This window comes from Phoca vitulina, unplaced genomic scaffold, assembly GCF_004348235.1.
Source record: "Phoca vitulina isolate PV1807 unplaced genomic scaffold, GSC_HSeal_1.0 scaffold52, whole genome shotgun sequence".
NCBI classification, from domain to species: Eukaryota; Metazoa; Chordata; class Mammalia; order Carnivora; family Phocidae; genus Phoca; species Phoca vitulina.
In genome coordinates, this window is record NW_022589755.1 from 2054124 (window position 1) to 2076145 (window position 22022).

The following is a 22022-nucleotide window of genomic DNA, read 5'->3' on the forward strand; positions in this document are numbered from 1 at the left end:
ACTTAAGAAATCTGCCAAAACTGTGAATTCACTTGGCATTGTAGCTCATTCTTTGATATTTAGCAATCATAGAGCTACAAGGAAGTCTTTTAACTGTGTTACAAAAATGGCTGGTGTTCTAGTCCATGCTTTAAGGCAAAAATTTTTAAAAAGTCATTATTGCTTTTGCTTTATATTCTCCCATTCCATTATGAACAAGCATCGTACAAACCCCTTGGACTGGCATTTCTTGTCCTTTTGATTGGTCTAAAAATGATCTCAACCACAGCTGATTAGCTGTTTTACTGTTGCTATCAAAGCATGCTACTTGCATGGCACAAAGTATGAATAGGAGCCTTATAATCCTTTGCTCCATTTCATCCAATAACCAATCTTTGTAATAACCCACTTTTCTCAGGATGTTTTGCCTGAAATCCATCCAAGGATACCAACTTCTGTACTGGTTAGGTTTCTTTGGTTGACGGCAAAAGAATTTAATCTGATTTTGAAATGAAAACAAGATACTAGTAGGATACAACTTGGAAAGAATATTCAACAGGTCAGCTCTAGTGAGCAAAGCAGCAGGATCACAGGCAGTATCCTTAAGTTGTGGCCAAAGGATGACTCATTTACAACTTCCTCCTGCGTCCCTAGGAGAGTTTCTGATTGGACTAAAGTGAACCAGGTACAATGGGCAACACAAACAAAACCTCACTGAATGACACCAGAGCAGCCCCAGAGAAAGCCTATGTGTGTTTCTGTGTGCATGGTTCCGATCTGTACTGTAGACAAAAACAAATATCTGATATGTATTATTTTCATAATTTTAACTTTATAAATTTTTGGTATTTATAACCATATGAAAATTATACCCTGTTAGTAAATTATATCTTTCTGTATGAAAATCTACCTCATTCTTTTCAGTGTGTAATCTACTGGATTTTCTGTAATTTAACTGATTAACTAGTTTACTAGTGCTAGACATTTAAGCTGCTCCAAATTTCTTGCAATTCTATAATAAATGTGCTTATGCATCTATGTTTCTGCACTTGTGCTTTTCAAGAAGATAAATTCCTAGATTTAGAATCGCAGCAAAGTGCTTAGTTACATTTAAAATGTTGACAGGTAACACATTAGCTTCTAAAATGGTTTTTAACCAATTTATCCTCCCAATGTATAAAAATATATTTCTCACATCTGTAAGAGTACTAGCTATTATCCATAAAATTTGTGATTTATGTTGGTGGAAAGGGCTTTTTAAAATTTCAATTTATCCGATCATTACTGCAGTTAGGAACTTCCTCTTATTTTATTTGACAATTTCATGTTCTGCATCTGTGAATTGCTTGTTGGTGTGCTTTTCAAACTGTATCTTATCCTTGCTGCTTTTCTTTTTTTTTTTTTAAAGATTTTATTTATTTATTTGACAGAGAGAGACACAGTGAGAGAGGGAACACAAGCAGGGGGAGTGGGAGAGGGAGAAGCAGGCTTCCCGCGGAGCAGGGAGCCCGCTCCGGGGCTCGATCCCAAGACCCTGGGATCATGACCTGAGCTGAAGGCAGACGCTTAACGCCTGAGCCACCCAGGCGCCCCTCCTTGCTGCTTTTCAACAGCACTTTTTAGAAGGGCTATATCCTTCATAATATGTATATGTTTAAAATATCTCCCAGCCTGTCATGTGCCTTTTAACTTTGCATAGTGCCTTATACCATGCACAAGGTCTAAATCTTTTACGTGCTCCTTCCTGTCACTCTCTCTTCATGGCTTCTAGACTCTGCGTCCAGTTTACCAAGTCTTCCTGAACTCAAAGGGACAGAAATATTCTATATTCTCTTCTAGAATTTTGTGTTTCCTATTACAACTTTAATCCATATTCAGGGAACTTCTCTGTAAGGAGTAAAACGTGGCTCTGACTTTACTTCCAGTTGGGTAACTGTCAAACACCATTTAAATAATCCATCTCCCCCAATGATATATCAAAAATACCATTTCAGTGGGGCTCCTGCCAGGTGCAGTCAGAGGAGCATGAGACTCTTGATCTTGGGGTTGAGTTCAAGCCCCACACTGGCTATAGAGATTACTTAAAAATAGACAGACACTTAAAATACTACTTTTGCAATCCACTGAATTCATGGGTATAAGATCTTTTCCAAAAATTTCCTATGATGCTTGCCTACTTACCACTCTATATGATTTTCAGAACAAAACTGTCAATGTAAAAATATCCTACAGTTATCATGACTGAACTGAGTAAATGTAGACATCTTTACAGTATCGAAACTTCCATCTACAAACATGTATGAATCTCCATTTATTCAGAACCTCTGTTCTCTTTCAATAGAGATTAATAATTTCCTTTCCATATAGAACCATAAGTAAATTAATCTATCATTTCATTTTGGGGGGGTTGATATCAGAACTGAATTAGCCTCATGAAAGAAGTATTCCAAATACTTTACAGTATTATGTTTTATTTTTTTTCTATACTCTAAAACAGTTTAATTAGTGGTTCCTTTAAAGTTTAAAATTAATCTGTGAACCCAGGTGTCTTAAAATATGGCTAGACTCTTCAAGTTCTCTATTGCTTCAGTTTTAAACATTAAGGAATTTTTCTTTTTTTGCCTTGATTAGCTATAGTCTTACATTCCTGGGTAAATTCTAATTCTTTTGTTTCAGTCTTATCCAGAGCTCTAGGCGCTTCCTAGAACATATTCTATGTACCAGGTTTACACTAAATTTCTGCACCTACAAAGGCATACAGCCATGGGGTCATGAGAAAGCCTCTATGTTACTCTGATGTCAAACTTAAAAATACTACATATGCTAATCCTCATTATCCACCTTAAGATGTAGTTTCAGTTCCAAAATTATTATAATCTCCTAGTACTGATATACTGCTTTCCAGAGTTCACTCTTTAAACATAATTTTTAAACAGACTCTGAATGATACTGACTTAACATTTACCAAGCACTTAGTCTGGGTCAGGCACTGTTGCTAAGCACTTTATATGCATCAAATAGTTTAAATTTTCATAACCAGGGTTTTGAGAGAGTAGTTTAGTTACATTTACATGTTTAAAAGACCACCACGGCAGTAGTGTGAAGAAAGAACTTGAAGGAAATAAAACAGGATGTAAGACCAGTTTTTATATTGGAACAGGCCAGGTGAAATGACTGTGTTTTGGAGTAGGACAATGAGAACTGAAAGAAGTGGACGAATTCCAAAAATATCTAGCAGATATATCCACGGGGCTTGCTGACATATGGGGTGAGGAAGAGCTAAATGCCTGAGATGACTCTGCAGCATGAACTTTCTGATGATGAGTAAGGTGTGCACTTTGTCTGAAGACTTTTCCACATTCTTTACATTCATAAGATCTCTCTCCAGTATGAATTCTTCTATGTAGATTAAGGTGTCCAATCTGGCTAAAGGTTTTCCCACATTCCTGACATTCATAAGGCTTTTCTCCAGAATGAATTCTCTGATGAACTGTAAGGGATTGACGATGGCTAAAGGCTTTACCACACACACTACATTCATAAGGTTTCTCCCCAGTATGACATCTTTGATGACAAATAAGAGATGATTTTGTTCTAAATGCCTTCTCACATTCAACACATTCATAGGGCCTTTGGCCGGTATGGAGTCTCCGATGCTGAGAACGGGATGAGCTATCGCTAAAAGCCTTTCCACATTCGCTACATTTATAGGGTTTCTCTCCAGTATGAACTCTCTGATGTTGAATAAGGCGGGTAGTCTGGCTGAAGGCTTTACCACATTCATTACACTCATAAGGTTTCTCTCCTGTATGAATTTTATGATGTTGGGCAAGGTGTGCCCTCTGGTTGAAAGCTTTACCACATTCCTTACATTCATAAGGTTTCTCTCCAGTATGAATTCTCTGATGAGTAGCCAGCTGTGAACTGATGCTAAAAGCTTTTCCACATTCTTTACATTTGTAGGGTTTTTCACCAGTATGAATTCTCAAATGAATAGCAAGGTGTATACTCTGTCTAAAGGCTTTCCCACATTCCTTGCATTCATAAGGTTTCTCTCCAGAATGCACTCTTTGATGTTGTGTGAGTGAAGCATGATGGCTGAAGGCCTTCCCACAGACAACACATTCATAAGGTTTCTCTCCTGTGTGAATTCTCTGATGGACGGTAAGGGATGAGCCATAACTGAAGGTTTTCCCACACACTTTACATTTATATGGTTTCTCTCCAGTATGAATTCTCCTATGCTGAATAAGGCCTATGTGATCACTGAAAGCTTTCCCACAATCGATGCAATCAAAAGGTTTCTCTCCAGTATGATAATACCTCCAGTGACGAATAAGGGATGTGTTCTGCCTGAAGGCTTTCTCACATTCGATACATTCATAGGGTCTTTTGTCAGTGTGACATCTCTGATGTCGGGCAAAGGATGAGCCGTCACTGAAGGCCTTTCCACATTCCTTACATTCATAGGGCTTCTCCCCAGTATGAATTCTCTGGTGCTGAGCAAGGTGGGCAGGTTGGCTGAAGGCTTTTCTACATTCCATACACTTATACGGTTTTTCTCCAGTATGAATTCTTTGATGTTGAATAAGGTGCACATTTTGGCTGAAGGCTTTCCTACATTCTTTACATTCAAAGAGCTTCTCTCCAGTATGTATTCTGTGATGTTGAACAAGGTGCTGACTCTGGTTAAAGGCTTTCCCACATTCTTTACATTCATACGGTTTTTCACCAGTATGAATTCTCTGATGAACAGTAAGGGAGGAGCTGTGGGTAAAGGTTTTCTCACATTCATGACATTTAAAAAGTTTCTTTCCTGCATAGACTTTGTGTTTTACTACCGTGGAATTTTGGGAAAAGCTTTTTTTACCTGACTTGTGATTATAAACATTTTCTTCTATATTGTCTAGATGGACAAATTTCCCAGATTTGTTATAGTTGTGATCTATTTCCTTAGTAAGGGTTTTCTTATGAGTGGTTACTTCTTGCCTGATCAATGCCTCTTGACTTACCAACTCCCTCTCAAAAAGATCTTCACATTTCCAATTTTCTCTGTAAGTGGAAAACTCAAGTCCATAGCCTGCAATTCTCTCCATTAACACATCATCATACATGAAGTGCTTCAGAGATAATTCTTGTGTCTCATATATAGATCCCAAATCTGAAAGATAACAAAAATCCAGTGCTTCCTTTATCATCGGATATAACAAAGGAAATATTTAATGTGGACAAGGTGATTCAAAAATAGGGAATCCCACAAAATCTATTATGCACCACCACATCAACTGAAAAATATGCAAGCGGATTTCAGAGCTCAGGGAAACATGGAGAAGGTGTTTAAGAGAATTAAATGTAGGATAATGAGGTCCTAGAGAAGTAGGCTACAATAATGTATTTTTTTTAAAGATTTTATTTATTCATAAGAGACAGAGACAGAGAGAGAGAGAGAGGCAGAGGGAGAAGCAGGCTTCCTGCTGAGCAGGGAGCCCAAAGTGGGGCCTGATCCCAGGACCCTGGGATCATGACCTGAGCTGAAGGCAGACGCTTAACCATCTGAGCCACCCAGGCGCCCAATAATATTTTTTTTTTTTTTTTTTTTTTTAAAGATTTTTATTTATTTATTTGAGACAGAGAGAATGAGAGAGAGAGAGCACATGAGATGGGGGAGGGTCAGAGGGAGAAGCAGGCTCCCCGCCGAGCAGGGAGCCCGATGCGGGACTCGATCCAGGGACTCCAGGATCATGACCTGAGCCGAAGGCAGTCGCCCAACCAACTGAGCCACCCAGGCGCCCCGAATAATATTTTTTTATTTTATCCTGTATTAACATAACAGACTATAAATTAAACACCATTCCTCTATTCTTTCCCACTTCCAGTTGACTTGCATATACAGGTAGGTGAATGTTGTTTAAATACAAATATCATCACATAATTACTGCTGATCAAAAATCTCTACAGATTCTCAGCAACCACAAATACTTTATGCTTCATGACTTCCCTTGGGGTTTAGGTAAACTCCTAGACTAATCTTTTCATAACCAGAAAATAGTGTTTGTATGTACCATTGCTACATATTTCAATACAGCAAACTCTTCATTTCTCAGAGATCCCTGAACTTCAGGTTGCATAGTAAGGCATTTTTCCATTCATCTTCTCATTCTCACCAGCCTAAGAAGAGTGTCACTTCCCAGTCCACATCTTAATGGGGTTTTGCCATAACTCTTTTTGAATAAACTAGTTTCATAATGATATGTAGGTGTGTATTACTATTGTGAAGTTTTTTTACTGCCACTTAAAATACCTTTCTTGCCTTGTGAGCTAGAATATAAGCTTCAGGGAAGGAATAATATGCTTTAAACACTACTACTAAGTCACTTAACATATATCACAGAAACTCAGGCATATATAAGTTCTCAATAAATAAATAAATTTGTATTGAAGAGATGATACTAAGAGAAAACTTCAGGGAAAAGGCTGGTATCAAAAAAGGGCAAAAGAGAAAGTGCTTTCCTTTCCTCTCTTAGTAATAGTAAATTAGTAATAGTAAATTACTGACTAATCCAATACTCCCTAAAACAGTTTTCTACTATGTGTCAAGCATTATGGACACTAATGTAATAAAAGACCAGTTGTTCTTGAGGAGTATAGAAAGTGATTAGAAAGGTAAGACCAACAAAGAAAGTAATTGAGAAGAAAATATGGAATATCAAGTGAGAGCCCATGTGGTAAAAAGTAAAACTAGTATAAAAGTTCAGAGATGAAAGAGATCAAATCTACTAAAGCAGTTAGGAAGGACTCAAAAGTGTTAACAAGCTTCCTACTCCTTCCTGCTGCTTCTTTCCTTCCTAACACTCAGGCTTCAGTAATTCTAGAATTGAGGCCATGAGAGTTCAATGAACCAATCACCTATAGTTTTTCTTACACAGATGACTGAGGGGAGAAATACTGGACAGAAAAACAGAAAGCTGGGTACATCATGGATTCCTCCCATGAAGATAGTCTTCAACACTACAACCTCCCATGGGAAACCATGGTTGTCCCTTATCGTTTTGGCCTTTCTCAACACAGATGCTAAGATATCTTACTCACTTAATAATAGTTGAATCTATACTGTGACTCAATATCCCACCAAATGTATAGGCTTCATCACCCTTCCTTCTACCTTCCCTATTCTTCACAAGGCCAATTATTACTTCTTATCAGGAAAGTTCCTCTATTTCCCTATTTAAGGCAGGTGGTAGATTCCTACACAACAAAGTATAAAGCATGTCTAAGCGGGGCTAATTTCTCTTCCAATATTTGGCTAATTGGAGGATCCTGGAAATCTAGGATCCAAATCATCTCAAAATGTAAAGATCCAATACTGTTATGGAATTGAAAGAATTTCATAAAGGCACAATTATCATGTATGATTTCAACATTCCCTTGTCTTTGTGAACATTCAGTTCAGTGGGAGAGGCAGAAAATAAGCATGTAAACCATAAGCAGGTTAATTACAGGCTTTCCTGAGTGTTACAAAGAAAATAAGTGGCTTGATAGAAAGTAATTGGGTTGGAATAAGGGAATGTTCATTACAGAAGGTGGTTAGGGAAGGCCTCTGATGAGATGATTTTTGAGCTCTGGCCTGAGAGTCTGTGGGAATTCACAGTGCCTAGCTAGATAAGATTTAATAAATCTTATCTGGATGAAACTAGTTGAAAAGCAAAGAAGGAGTGTCCTTCCCTGGATGAAACTAGTTGAAAAGCAAAGAAGGAGTGTCCAGAAAACTGGGCCCCCTTTAAGGTTTCTGGACTGAAAACAGCCAGATCCTCATTGCGGCTCAATGCACTCATCCGGGGAGTAAATGCTTGACTTAGGAGAAACATTCATCTTTGGAGGTCACATACCCCATGCGCTCCCTGTCTACACGCCGGTCATGAGCACAGCTTGTTCTATTCACACGATACTCCCTATACCACTGTCCTGATTATTACAGCTTCACATTCCTTCTTGTTTTTCTTATTCCCTTGTTGTATTGATAACATTCACAATAAAGGTGGAGGCAGAGTCTGGCTCGGGACCTTCCGCCACTAGAGCATCCAATCCCCAGGCCCTCCCCTTTCTCCTACTAAGGTGTCTTTTCATTCTCTGTCTCAGGGTTTGCTGGCCAAAGCCAACAGGAGTCAAGCATGGACAGACAGCCAAGAGAAGGGCATTCTGGGCAGAGAAAACAGGAAGTGCACAAGCCTGAATCAGTAAAGAGCTTGGTGAGTTCAGAAAAGGTGACCAATGGGTAAAAGCAGTGCTTCTCAACTGTACTGTCAGGCACTCGTCAACATCTGTAAGGCAAACAGAGGCAAAAGAATGATACTGCTTGTGATCCAGAAGCAACCAAACTTGGAACTCAGACTGCCTCTGGCCGCACCTGGTCTCTCAAGGCTTAGAGATTCTGTGTGTTCGCATACCTTTAACACACTTGAATACCTGGATACCTCACATAGTTTAGAAAACTCTGTACTAAAGTAGAGTGAAAAAGCTAAAAAATCATAGAGGATAAGGTAAGAGAAGTAGGATGGAGCTGGTTACATAGGGGCTGGTAAGGTCTGGCCTTTCCTATTTGCAACAGGAAAGCAAAGAAAGATATAAAGCAGCAGGACAGATTATGATTTTCAAGCAGCACCCAATTTAGGAGTTAAGATTTAAGAAACAGAGAAGCTTATATAAGTCTATATGGCAAAAGGAAAGAAGGGATGGGAAAGAGCTGGATAGAGATTTTTGCAAATTGAGTTAGCTGTTAGAGAGAAGAGATATCTAGACATTTGGGGAGCCTATGCTACGTACTAAAGTTTCAATTTTCTCCTCAGGCTTGGAAGGCTTGAGAAGAGCTTCTAAATAGCATAAGAAAGGAGAAAGTATCACCTTTGAAAATAGCTGAGCCATTATCTAGAAAGGATTCCCCTATCTGGTTCTCCCACACTCACCTGGGAATGGGCTTCTTGTCATCTCTGTCTTCATCTCCCAAGGCTCTTTCCCTTGCTCTAATAAGGAGATCATATATGGCTTAGAGATGCAAAGACCTGCATACAAAATAAAAAAAGACATGAAAATTGGCCGTGTTTTGGGTATTTCAGAACTATAAATCAGTTCCTTAATACTGATGGAATGACATAACATGAATGATTAGATCAAAGGGTAAAACACATTTTAGAGACAGATTACATAAAGCTTCTGGCATAGTCTAGTGGAACTGCCAACAGTCAACTTTATGAAAGTTAAATAATTTTCTAAAGGACTCGGGGCAGAAATTCTGCCCAGCATTTTCACAGGATCATCAGACAGCCAGTAAATGATGTATTGTAAAGAGCCCCTAGAGACAGAGTTTGGAGTTTGAATCAAGTTAACTGCCTGCTTAAAAAAACAAAACAATGTGGTATATATACACAATGGAATATCATGCAGCCATCAAAAGGAATGAAAGCTTGCCATTTTCAACGACGTGGATAGAACTGGAGGGTGTTATGCTGAGCGAAATAAGTCAATCAGAGAAAGACATGTATCATATGACCTCACTGATATGAGGAATCCTTAATCTCAGGAAACAAACTGAGGGTTGCTGGAGTAGTGGGGGGTGGGAGGGATGGGGTGGCTGGGTGATAGACACTGGGGAGGGTATGTGCTATGGTGAGTGCTGTGAATTGTGTAAGACTGATGAATCACAGATCTGTACCTCTGAAACAAATAATACATTATATGTTAAAAAAAAAAAAGAAGATAGCAGGAGGGGAAGAATGAAGGGAGGGAAATCGGAGGGGGAGACGAACCATGAGAGACGATGGACTCTGAAAAACAAATTGAGGGATCTAGAGGGGAGGGGAGTGGGAGGATGGGTTAGTCTGGTGATGGGTATTAAAGAGGGCACGTTCTGCATAGAGTACTGGGTGTTATACGCAAACAATGAATCATGGAACACTATATCAAAAACTAATGATGTAATGTATGGTGATTAACATAACATAATAATAAAAATTAAAAAAATTTAAAAAACTCTTCAGAGAAATATAACAGAATCTACAGCCTCTACAATGTATTATTTATAGTGTCTGAGATAAAATTCAAAATTATTACACCTAAGTAGAAAGAGGGAAAAGTGAATCACACTCAGAAAAATAAGCAATTAATGAGGAGCTAACCAGTGATAACACAGATGTTGGAATTAGTAGACCAGGATTTAAAAACTGCTATTATAGGGACGCCTGGGTGGCTCAGTCGTTAAGCATCTGCCTTCGGCTCAGGTCATGGTCCCAGGGTCCTGGGATCGAGCCCCACATCGGGCTCCCTGCTCAGCGGGAAGCCTGCTTCTCCCTCTCCCACTCCCCCTGCTCGTGTTCCCTCTCTCGCTGTGTCTCTCTCTGTCAAATAAATAAATAAAATTGGTAAAAACAAAACAAAACAACTGCTGTTATATCCATACCCAAAAATGTAAAGGAAAATATGCCTAGAATTTCTCAGCAGAGAAATAGAAATTATAAAAAAAGAACCAAGTGGAAAGTTTAGAATTGAAAAATATAGTATCTGAAATTTAAAAATTCACTACATTGGGGTGTCTCGGTGGTGCAATCAGGTTAAGCACCCAACTCTTGGTTTTGGCTCAGGTCCTATCTCAGTGTCATGGATCAAGCCCTGCGTCAGGCTCCGTGCTCAGTGCAGAGTCTACTTGAGATTCTCTCTCCCATTCCCCTCCCACTCATGCTTGCTCTCTCAAATAAATAAAACTTTTTATTTTTTTATTTTTTATTTTTTAAGATTTTATTTATTTATTTGACAGAGAGAGAGACAGGAGAGAGGGAACACAAGTAGGGGGAGTGGGAGAGGGAGAAGCAGGCTTCCCGCTGAGCAGAGAGCCCGATGCGGGGCTTGATCCCAGGACCCTGGGATCATGACCTGAGCCGAAGGTAGCCGCTTAACTGACTGAGCCACCCAGGCACCCCAATAAATAAATCTTTTTTAAAAATTCACTACATTGGCTTAACAAGACAGTGAAGAAAACACAAAAAGAGTAAGTAAATTTGAAGTTAGTCCAATAGAAATTATCTAATCTGACATACAAAGAAAAAAGATTTTAAATAATGAACAGATCTTCAGTTACCTAGGGCATAATATCAAAGGTTCTAATATACTTGTAATTGAAATACCAAGAGAGACAGCAGAAAAAATTATTTGAAGAAATAAAGCCAAAAATTATTCAAATTTGATGAAAGACATACATTTTGTTTCAAGAAGCTCAGTGAACCACAAGCAGGATAAAAGGGGCTTCTTAGAGAAGCATGGTGCATGCATTGTTCATTCATGCATGAAACACATCTTTTTGGGACCCCTGGGTGGCTCAGATGGTGGGGCATCTGCCTTCGGCTCAGGTCATGATCTCCAGGTCCCGGGATCGAGCCCCTGAGTCGGGCTCCCAGCTCAGCAGGGAGTCTGCTTCTCCCTCTCCCTCTGCCCCTCCACCCCACTTGTGTTCTATCACTCTTTCTCTCTCAAATAAATAAAATCTTTTTTAAAAAGTTTTAATAATAAATAAAAATGTAAAGAGTCACTAATGTAATTCTAAATTATGCAGAGGAGAAAATATTCTTACCCAGTGATACCAGGTTCTGATAGTTCTCCAACATCATATTCTTGTACAAATTCCTCTGAGCAGGGTTCAGCCATTCCCATTCCTCCTGGGAAAAGTCTATTGCCACATCCTTGAATGTCACCAAGTCCTGAAATGACACAAATACACTCTTGATCAACCAATGCTCATTTTCATGCATAACTCCACGTTGAAGCTTTAAGTTGTTTCCACTTTATGTGAAAAATAGCCCTTGGAGGAGAAAAAATATTAAACCATTATAATATTAAGCTCCAACCTAAAATGGTAGTTATTGAAGTGTTAAATTGCACCATATGCAAGGATGCTAACCTATTTCTTGGCATGTGGAAATACGGACAGTGGCCACAGGGCAGTAAATAAGAGCCTCAAGGAATGACTTACACCTGTGGTTGAGCCTTTAAAAACAAAAAAGATTATCTAAATTGATTGTTTGCAAATGGTACTCTATGAGATCCTAGTGTTTCAGAAGGGAAGGGGCACTGAACTGATGGGGCTGATTTTATTTTTTCTTACACAATAAAAATAATGAATATAACTAGAATGCAATTTTCTCATGCTATGCCATTAAGAACTAGCATGACATGCCATACCAGAGTAAACTGGGTAATAATACGAGAAATCACCCAGCATTAAGACTACAACACATTCAATCTGTATACTGAGTCTGCGTACAACAAACCTATATACTTTTTTTTTTTTAAGATTTTATTTATTTATTTGAGAGAGAGAATGAGATAGAGAGAGCATGAGAGGGGGGAGGGTCAGAGGGAGAAACAGACTTCGCGCTGAGCAGGGAGCCCGATGCGGGACTCGATCCCGGGACTCCAGGATCATGACCCGAGCCGAAGGCAGTTGCTTAACCAACTGAGCCACCCAGGCGCCCAACAAATCTTTATACTTATGATAATATCAAAATGAAACTGAATAAAATTTTTAGTTTATTTTTTAAGTATCTTTTTAGGGATGCCTGGATGGCTCAGTCGGTGGAGCGTCTGCCTTCGGCTTGGGTCGTGATCCCAGGGTCCTGGAATTGAGTCCTGCGTCAGGCTCCTTGCTCAGTAGGAGTCTACTTCTCCCTCTGCCTGCCACTCCCCCTGCTTGCACACTCTCTCTCTCAAATAAATAAATAAAATATTTTAAATAAATAAATAAAGATTTATTTATTTTAGAGAGTGAGCAAGTGAGTGAGCAAGCATGGGGAGGGGGAAAAGGAAGAGGGAGGGAGAGAGAGAGTCTTAGAGTCTTAAGCAGATTCCACAGTGAGTGCAGAGCCCAGTGCAGGGCTCAGTCTCACTACCCTGAGATCATGACCTCAGCCAAAAGCAAGAGTTGGATGCTTAACCAACTGCGCTACCCAGGTGCCCCTAATTTTTAGTTTCTTAAAGAATTAAATGTGTTAAGAGAAAAATAAACGTCCAGTTATAATCACCAGCAGGTTGTAAGAAATTTTAAAAAATATTATGGGCCTTTTTCATATTCAGATTTATTTCCATCGAAAAGAAAAATCTTCATGCTCAGTGCCTTGTATACCAATGACATTGGTAACTGACTATATAAAGACAAAGCTATACACAGAACGTCTTAATTTGCTTTTTGACAGTAAACACTTAAGTTTAGAACGAAGTCATGATACAAAAATATTTAACGTATGGGACTTCAGAAGATATATACACATTTGAGAAAATGTTTAGTCTATTTTCCACATAAAAGTATTAAAAATTTGTTGTTGTTGTTTATTTTTAATCTCTACAACCAACGTGGGGCTTGAATTCATGACCCCAAGATAAAAAATTACATGATCTTCTGATTGAGCCAGCCAGGCGCCTGGTATTAAATTTTTTTTTTCAGATTCACTGTGAGCTACTGGTTTTCCTGAATTCTGGATTGCCCCTTCTAGTTAGTTGAGGCTGCCATTTTGGCTGATACCCATCATCTCCCATGTTCTTATAAAACCAAATTCATTCACATGAATTTATCAAAGCAAGCAGAAGTAGTCACATTCTTTCCAATATTTAGTATAATTTGGTCACTAGTAAGGAAATAGGTGTTTTGGCTATTCCCACAGAAAAATAAATTTGATTGCTTGTGATCCTGGTATTCATGGCTAATTATTTGGTATGTATACCATCAGACTTTTCCCAATGTTTATGTAGGTATCTTTTTTTTTTTTTAAGATTTCATTTATTTATTTGACACAGAGAGAGAGACAACTAGATAGGAAACACAAGCAGGGGGAGCAGGAAGGGAGAAGCAGGCTCCTGGCTGAGCAGGGAGCCCAATGCGGGGCTTGATCCCAGGACCATGGGATCATGACCTGAGCCAAAGGCAGACACTTCACAACTGAGCCACCCAGGAGCCCCTGTAGCTATCTTTATATGCATGTATGTCTAGTTCTTATTTTTTACTGATAATCTTATATTCAATTAAATAAATTCTAATTTATAGCATTTGAAGAGATTATAATTATTTTTTTAAGAAGAAAAACATTTATTGCAAGGTATCAGATAATATATGGGATTTCCAGAAGGACTAAAGAACAAAGTTTGCATGCTACACAACCAAAAGCTACACATCAGGAGAAAAGCCCAATTAGACCAAGACGGTTATTTTTCAAAAATCTCATTCTCCAGTATCACCCACAGATAAGCACCTAACATGCTATGATTCGACCAGTAGGAACTTCAGCCAGAGCTGCCCCAGAACAACCAAATCCCTCTGCCACTATGTTGGCTTTAAAATCCTATATCCCTGAACTTAGCTGCTGCTTCCTGTTGCTGACTTCTACCTTCCACACATTGCATTGGAAGTCTCTACTTGGCATATATAAGTCATATATAGAACCCTATTTGCAAAGGAGTCTGGGTAATGCAGTTTTTAGTTTTCTGGTTTGCCCCAATACACAGTAAACAAAAACTGATCTTATACTAGGCCAACAAAAACCTTAACAAATGTTAAACCCCAAAATTTTCAGGCTATATTCTCTGTTCAGGATTCAGAACAACTAAAAACTATGAAAAGATGAACTTAAAACCTTATGTACTTGAAAATCTATACATGGGCCAGTGGGTGGCTGTCGGTTAAGCGTCTGCCTTTGGCTCAGGTCATGACCCCAGGGTCCTGGGATCGAGTCCTGCATCGGGCTCCCTGCTCAGCGGGGAGTCTGCTTCTCCCTCTCCATCTGTGCGCACTCTCTCAAATAAATAAATAAAATCTTTTTTTAAAAAAAGAAAATCTATACATAACTAATAGTAATAAAATTATTTTTTTTAAGATTTTATTTGACAGAAAGAGAGAGAGCACAAGCAGGGGGAGCAACAGAGGGAGCGGGAGAAGCAGACTCCCCACCGAGCAGGGAGCCGGACGTGGGGCTCAATCCCAGGACGCTGAGATCATGACCTGAGCCAAAGGCAGATGCTTAACCGACTGAGCCACCCAGGTGCCCCATAAAATTAAACTAGTAAAACAGACAACAAACTTAGGATATGGAAAAATGGGAACCCTCATACACTGCTGCTGAGGAGGTAAAGTGGCACAGCCCCTTTGAAAAAACAGCTTAGCAATTTCTTAGGAAGTTAAATATGAATTTACCATATGACCCAGAAATTCCACTCCCAGGTTAATCTACCCAAGAAAAATGAAAACGTATCTCCAAATAAAGACTGCACATTTCACTATTTAATGTATACTAATTCATTTATTTATGTCTATTTTCCCCCTCTGCCCCACAAGGGCACAGTCTTTGTCGTTTCTTGCTGCTCCGCCAAAATCTAAAAGACCACCTGGCATGTACAAGGTCAAAAAGTATCTGTTAAATAAATAACTTTAAAATAACCAGCAAAGGGGCGCCTGAGTGGCTCAGTCGGTTAGGCGTCTGCCTTCGGCTCAGGTCATGATCCCAGGGTTCTGGGATCAAGCCCCGCATCGGGCTCCCTGCTCGGCGGGAAGCCTGCTTCTTCCTCTCCCACTCCCCCCTGCTTGTGTTCCCTCCCTCACAGTCTCTCTCTCTGTCAATTAAATAAATAAATAAAATCTTTAAAAAAATAAATAAAATAACCAGCAGGGCTTTTTTAAAAAACTGCCTGATTCTAAAATTTGCTAGAAAAATAAACTTATAAGAACAGTCAAGAGAATTATGGAAAAGATGAGTAATGGGAAGAATATTAGCCCTTCCACATTATAAAACACCGTAAGTGCCCAAAGACAAGGCAAAAATTTCCCCAAATGTGCTTTATACCATAAATTATTCCAAGGTTTCCAATGTCAGTATACCCAGTGAGATTTTATTCAGAGTTCCAAAGCAGAAGTAGATTGATAAAATGCTCACTGCTGACAAGTTGAGGACTTTTGAAGAATGACATAGGAGAAACAACAGTAATAAATGCTAATCTAGACTATTCACAGATTACTACAATCTGCCAAAGATAGGTTCTGATAAATAAATACCCCAGGCTTTTGGTTGAGAACCCAAAGAAAGGACTACACCCCAGAATTGATGGTGAACCAGAAATAACCCAGCTTTCAGAAGGACTGAGGCCCTGGGGTGCCTGGGTGGCTCAGTCGTTAAGCATCTGCCTTCGGCTCAGGTCATGATTTCAGGTCCTGGGATCGAGCCCTACATCAGGCTCCCTGCTCGGCGGGAAGCCTGCTTCTCCCACTCCCACTCCCCCTGCTTGTGTTCCCTCTCTCGCTATGTATCTCTCTGTCAAATAAATAAATAAATAAAATCTTAAAAAAAAAAAAAAAAAAAGAAGGACTGCAGCCCTGCCTCTAATCATTTCAGCTCCTGGCTAGACTAAGATTGAGTTGTTCTTAGCATAGCTGTGTGCCTGAAGCAAAAGTAAACCGTCTCTACCATGGAGAAATGGCTCATTGCAGGACTAGTACAGGAAGTATACAGGATGAACCTAGATATGCAGTATCAAAGTCGGTGTTCAACAAACAAAAAATATCCCACAATGATGGGGTATGACACAGGAGTTGCTGAAAGAGCGCCTAATGACCAAAGCTATAACAATTTGAGCAACAAAATAATGTAGTATTGGATTAGAACCTAAATTATAAAATAAATACGCATGAATCCATGCTACCACAAATAAATCACCGGATAAATAAATGGTGGACTTAGGCAGAAAACAGGGAATTACATAAAACAATAAAACACATTCTAAAACTAAAAATGCAATAATGGAAGCTAAGATTCAATGATGGATTTAACAGTAGATTAGAGAATTGAAGAGACTTAGAGCATAAGCAAAATATACAGAGTAAAAAAGATCTAGCCTTTATGTAATTGTAATTTTAGGAAAGAAAGGGTCTGTGCTAATGTTTGAAAGATAGTGGTTGAAAATTTTCCAAAATTGGTGAAAGTCACCAAGCTACCCTAAACAGAACAAAACTGAAACAGTAATAAAATAATGTTGGAAGGTTGATAAAAAAGGAAAGTGTATGTGTGTTTGGGGTTATTACTGAACAGAAGCTTTATTATCTCTAGTAGTAAGTTAATAGGTAATATCTACAACAAAAATAATTAAGGAATAGTGTTCCAAACATTTTATTCAGGAATATGAAGTTAACTATCAGAACAACTAAGACGTAAAGTGGTAACACTGTGGAGATACCCAACTTTTCCTATAGGACAAATGAAGCGCAAAAAAAATCTTAACAGGAACGCCTGGGTGGCTCAGTCGGTTAAGCGTCTGCCTTCGGCTCAGGTCATGATCCCAGGGTCCTGGAATCGAGCCTCACATCGGGCTCCCTGCTCTGCGGGAAGCCTGCTTCTCCCTCTGCCTGCAGCTCCCCCTGCTTGTACTCTCGCTCACTCTCTCTAACAAATAAATAAATAAATAAAATCTTAAAAAGAAAAAAATCTTAACAGTATGCAAATTGGTTCTTACCAGTTTGTGTGTACAGTAACATCATATACACCAAACTCTAAAAGTTCTGTATCTGGAAAATTATGTTAGATGATTCATAAAGTGTTCCTAATGCTTAGAAAGACACAGATGCCCAAATCCATTTTTCTTTTTGAATATTTCATTAACTCTGATAGTGGGAGATGGGGGCAGGGCAATGTTTTAAAATTAATTTAATGTGATTTTAATATAAAATGTGTAATTAAATATTAGTGAGTGGACATTTGACTCCCATCCATATAACAAAAGCATGTTTTCCACTTGGAAAAAAATCTGGAATGGACAACTTCTCATCTGGAAAATTAAGGTCTCCCTTTATATTCACAGTTCCTTTCACAAAAGGTAAATTTAAAATTATAAGATTAAAAACAAATACAAGAGGCGCCTGGGTGGCTCAGTCATTTAGTGTCTGCCTTCAGCTCAGGTCATGATCCCAGGGTCCTGGGATGGAGCCCCGCATCGGGCTCCCTGCTCTGCAGGAGGCCTGCTTCTCCCTCTCCCACTCCCCCTGCTTGTGTTCCCTCTCTCACTATGTCTCTCTCTCTCAAATAAATAAATAAAATCTTTAAAAACAAAACAAAACAAAACAAAAACAAGGGGGCGCCTGGGTGGCTCAGTCAGTTCAGTGCCCAACTCTTGATTTTGGCTCAGGTCATGATCTCAGCATCCTGAGATCAAGCCCTGCATCCAGCTCCCCGCTCCGTATGTAGTCTACTTAAGATTCTCTCTCTCCCTCTGCACCTCCCCACCCGCTCATGCACTCTCTCAAATAAATAAATAAATAAATAAATAAATATTATTTTTTAAAAAAACACACAAATACAAGTAAAACTGAATGTAGTCTAGGGCACCTGGGTGTCTTAGTCGGTTGAGCCTCCAACACTTGATTTCAGCTTAGGTCTTGATCTTGGGGTCGTGGGATCAAGCCCTTAGTCAGGCTCCATGCCCAGTGAGGAGTCTCTTTGTCCCTCTCCCTCTGTTCCTTTCCTTGCTTGCTCTCGAGTGCTCTCTCTCTCTCTCAAATAAATAAATAAATATCTTTAAAAAAAAACAAAAAAACCCAAAACTGAATGTAGTCCAGCAAAAGAATCAAGTGTAAGATGCAGGGAGCATTCCAAATCAGTTAAGAAAGAGATGAATTATTCAACAAATGCCACTCGGTCAACTAGAGAGGCAAGTGGGAGAAAAATGAACCCCTGACTCACTTATGACAGGTTAAACATTTAATGTAACAATTTAATGTAAATTAAGTTTAATGTATAAATTTAATGTAACTTTGAACCTTATCTTCACAGAAAAAAATCACCAAAATCAAATATAAACTTATCAGAAAACTATGAGGGGTAAAACAAATCTTTTAGAAGAAAACTGGGTATCTACAGATCCTGGGGTAGACAAGGATTTCTTAAACAGGACCCAAAAAAAACACAAGCTGTGAAGGGAAAAACCTATCTGTGTATGAATAGAATACCCCGGATGATATATGTCTCCTAAGAACTGGAAGGCAAAAGGGAGGTTTTATGTCTTAAATTTCATACTATATATATCACCTATTTAAATTTTTTAAATTTGCAAAAATTAACTAGAATAAGGTTTTTAAGGTAAACAAAGAAAAACATTTAAGAACTTAAGGATAAAATTAGAGATTTGAACAAAATTCAGCCAGAAGGATGATTCCTAATGCATTCTAAAAATAAGAGAGGGACAGCAAATGCACATTTTACTTGGAACCCAACTCACTGGTTCCAAGACACCTCTATTCCACATAACAGAAACCAAATCTTTTCCCAGGCGTCAATACTGAATTAAATACGAAGTGGCAAGAGGGGACTCCGAGGAGGCTCTATGCCTCATCATACTCAGTTTTACTTACCCATCAGGCAGTTTGAGTTAGGGTGCTCTGGGAAAAGTGGGCACCAGGCCCGTCAAGACTGTTGTTAATCAGGGAATTTTCAAAAGAAAAGAAGCATTACTAAGTCCTAAAGAGTAAGACTGCCTTTCACGGATGAGAATGGAAGTAACTAACCTGGGATATGGCTTTCACTAGTTCAACAGTCATTTCCACCTTTCCTTCCTGGCTTCTCTTGGAGAACAGCAGTATCCTAGAGGACAGGCATGGAGGGAGAGAAAGGGGAGTGAGAAGATGAGGCCTGCTCTCCACTCCCAGAATCATCAGCCTAAAAATTCTGTCTTCCCCTTCTTCCTCCCAGCTTTCCTTAATTCCACTGCCCAAATAACTGGAAGATTCTAGGCAACCTATGGCCACTGAGGACTGTAACTTATAATTCTGTTTCTCTTATGCTTGAGTTCCTAAATTTAATCTTTTTCCTAAAAGTTGCCTTCCCATTCTTGGTCTTATTTTTATAGGTAAAGGTGGCTCTTTCCCTCCCTGCATCTCTGCTTCATGCTTTGACACAGTCTACGATTTGAAAATCTGACTCCTCAATGCATCAGAAGCCAGGGTTATCATTCTCCACCCAAATCCCCACAGGCCTCGCCTGCCTCTCACGCTGGAACAATGGGCAATGGGATAATTTAGCATCCGATTCTGCCACCTTCAGTCTCACCTCTGTCTTCAGTCCCTTGGTTTCCCTTCCTTTTTGTCACCCAGAACTGAAGGTATCTCCTGCTCCAGTCGGGGGCTCTAGTCAGTCGCCCCACCTACTGCTTTTTACTGGAATTCTTGAACTGGGAGCAGGGAATTCTACTCTAGGATTCTTACCTCAGCAGCACACAATACCCAAAACCAACACACATCAAGAAGCTAGTGTTCTTCCAAGTAGTCTCCCCATACACATCAGTCACTCCGGGCCAGCTACAAGCACACAGTGTGACACGCGAACACTGACCCAATATCTCACCGACTTCCTGACTACAGAGGACATAATCCCAAGCACCCAAAGGAAGCCACATCATATGCAGTCGCATACACCATGGTCTCGGAGGCTCATATACAAACACACATGGTGATACACAAATATCACACATACCCCCCCAATCTTATTGTCTCACACATAACATGGCTCATTGCGCCCTCATCTCTGCCTTGCTCAGGCAAGCACACTCCACAACCCAAAAGAGGCTCTATCTGCAAGCCTTCAGGGGACAATCTGCAGTTCACATGGTCTCCGTCCTGCTTACTCTGGTCTCACACACAACCACGTCACTAGCTTTCCTCTCTCTCACACACACACACAAACATGACGGTCTCTCACACTCCACATTCACACACAAAAACACACACATTCTCAATGGACACTTTCAAAGACACCTGGATTTCTGTTACACATAGATACCCTTCAAGAACAAAATTCAACCGAGGAAAATTTAAAGATCTAATTGGTTCTGTTCAGCAGTTCAAGAACAGGGCTACATCCCACCCTGCAAGTAGAGGGGAGCTTCAAGGAGTTGTATGAATCAGACATTTTTAGGAGGGTGGGGCAAGAAGTTATTAGCAAAAGAAAGGAAAGGACTGTTTCAGGCAAGGTAACTTTCCCTGAGTGGGATTGTAAGGGGTCTTATGCAGATTACCTCAGCTTCCTTTGGGGGAATGGAGAAGGCCCATGTGACATGTTACCTCATTGGTGCCATCCAGAAAATTCTTGACTGGTCAGTTAAAACTCCATTTCTGGGGTAGGTGGAAACTGCAATTAGGACGGGTATTGGAGCACCTGGGTGGCTCAGTCGTTAAGCGTCTGCCTTCGGCTCAGGTCATGATCCCAGGGTCCTGGGATTGAGTCCCGCATCGGGCGCCCTGCTCAGCGGGAAGCCTGCTTCTCCCTCTCCCACTCCCCCTGCTTGTGTTCCTGCTCTCGCTATCTCTCTCTGTGTCAAATAAAATCTTTAAAAAAAAAAAAAAATTAAAAAAAAAAGTGTCTGCCTTCGGCTCAGGTCATGGTCCCAGGGTCTTGGGATCGAGCCCCCCATCGGGCGCCTTGCTCAGCGGGAAGCCTGCCTCTCCCTCTCCCACTCCCCCTGCTTGTGTTCCTGCTCTCGCTCTCTGTCAAATAAATAAATAAAATCTTAAAAAAAAAAAAGGATGGGTATTAACTGCCTGTCTGAGGACTTGACCTAAATGGTGCCAAATTGGGCCTGTGGTTTTCTTTTTACCACTACACAAACACACCCTGGTCTCTCACATTGTAGTTGTGCCCCCTTCCCCCACGTCTCACACACACCAAATACATAGTGCCCTCTCTCACACTCAGATACCTCATAGGACAGACTCACACACTGCAGTCACACACTCACACCAACATGCTCCTGACATCTCACACCTTCTCTTACACACACCTGCCACCATTTCTGACATCTCACACTATCTCACACACACACACCTCCCACCATCCCTGGCATCTCACACTATCTCACACACACACACACATCCCATATCTATGGCATCTCACACTCTCTCACACACACACACCTCCAACATGTGGCATGTCACACTTTCTCTCACACACACACGCCTCCCACATCTCTGGCAGCTCACACTTTCT

General features: G+C 40.0%; 1 protein-coding gene across 2 annotated transcripts in view; it reads right to left on the minus strand.

Annotated features, from left to right (window-relative positions):
* Window positions 1-1588: 1588 nt before the first annotated feature.
* Window positions 1589-22022, minus strand: part of LOC116622016 (zinc finger protein 471-like) — a 21084-nt gene continuing 650 nt past the window's right edge. The window contains exons 1-5 of one of the 2 annotated variants that reach the window (XM_032388115.1): window positions 20091-21178; window positions 19550-19625; window positions 11594-11720; window positions 8940-9035; window positions 1589-5140 (exon numbers count right to left, since the gene is read on the minus strand). In XM_032388115.1, coding sequence (XP_032244006.1) covers window positions 3126-5140; window positions 8940-9035; window positions 11594-11720; window positions 19550-19582 — 2271 coding nt within the window. In that variant the 5' untranslated portion in view covers window positions 19583-19625; window positions 20091-21178 and the 3' untranslated portion in view covers window positions 1589-3125. Of the gene's footprint in view, window positions 5141-8939; window positions 9036-11593; window positions 11721-19549; window positions 19626-20090; window positions 21179-22022 lie in introns of those variants that run through there. The other variant, XM_032388114.1, reaches the window with a different exon arrangement.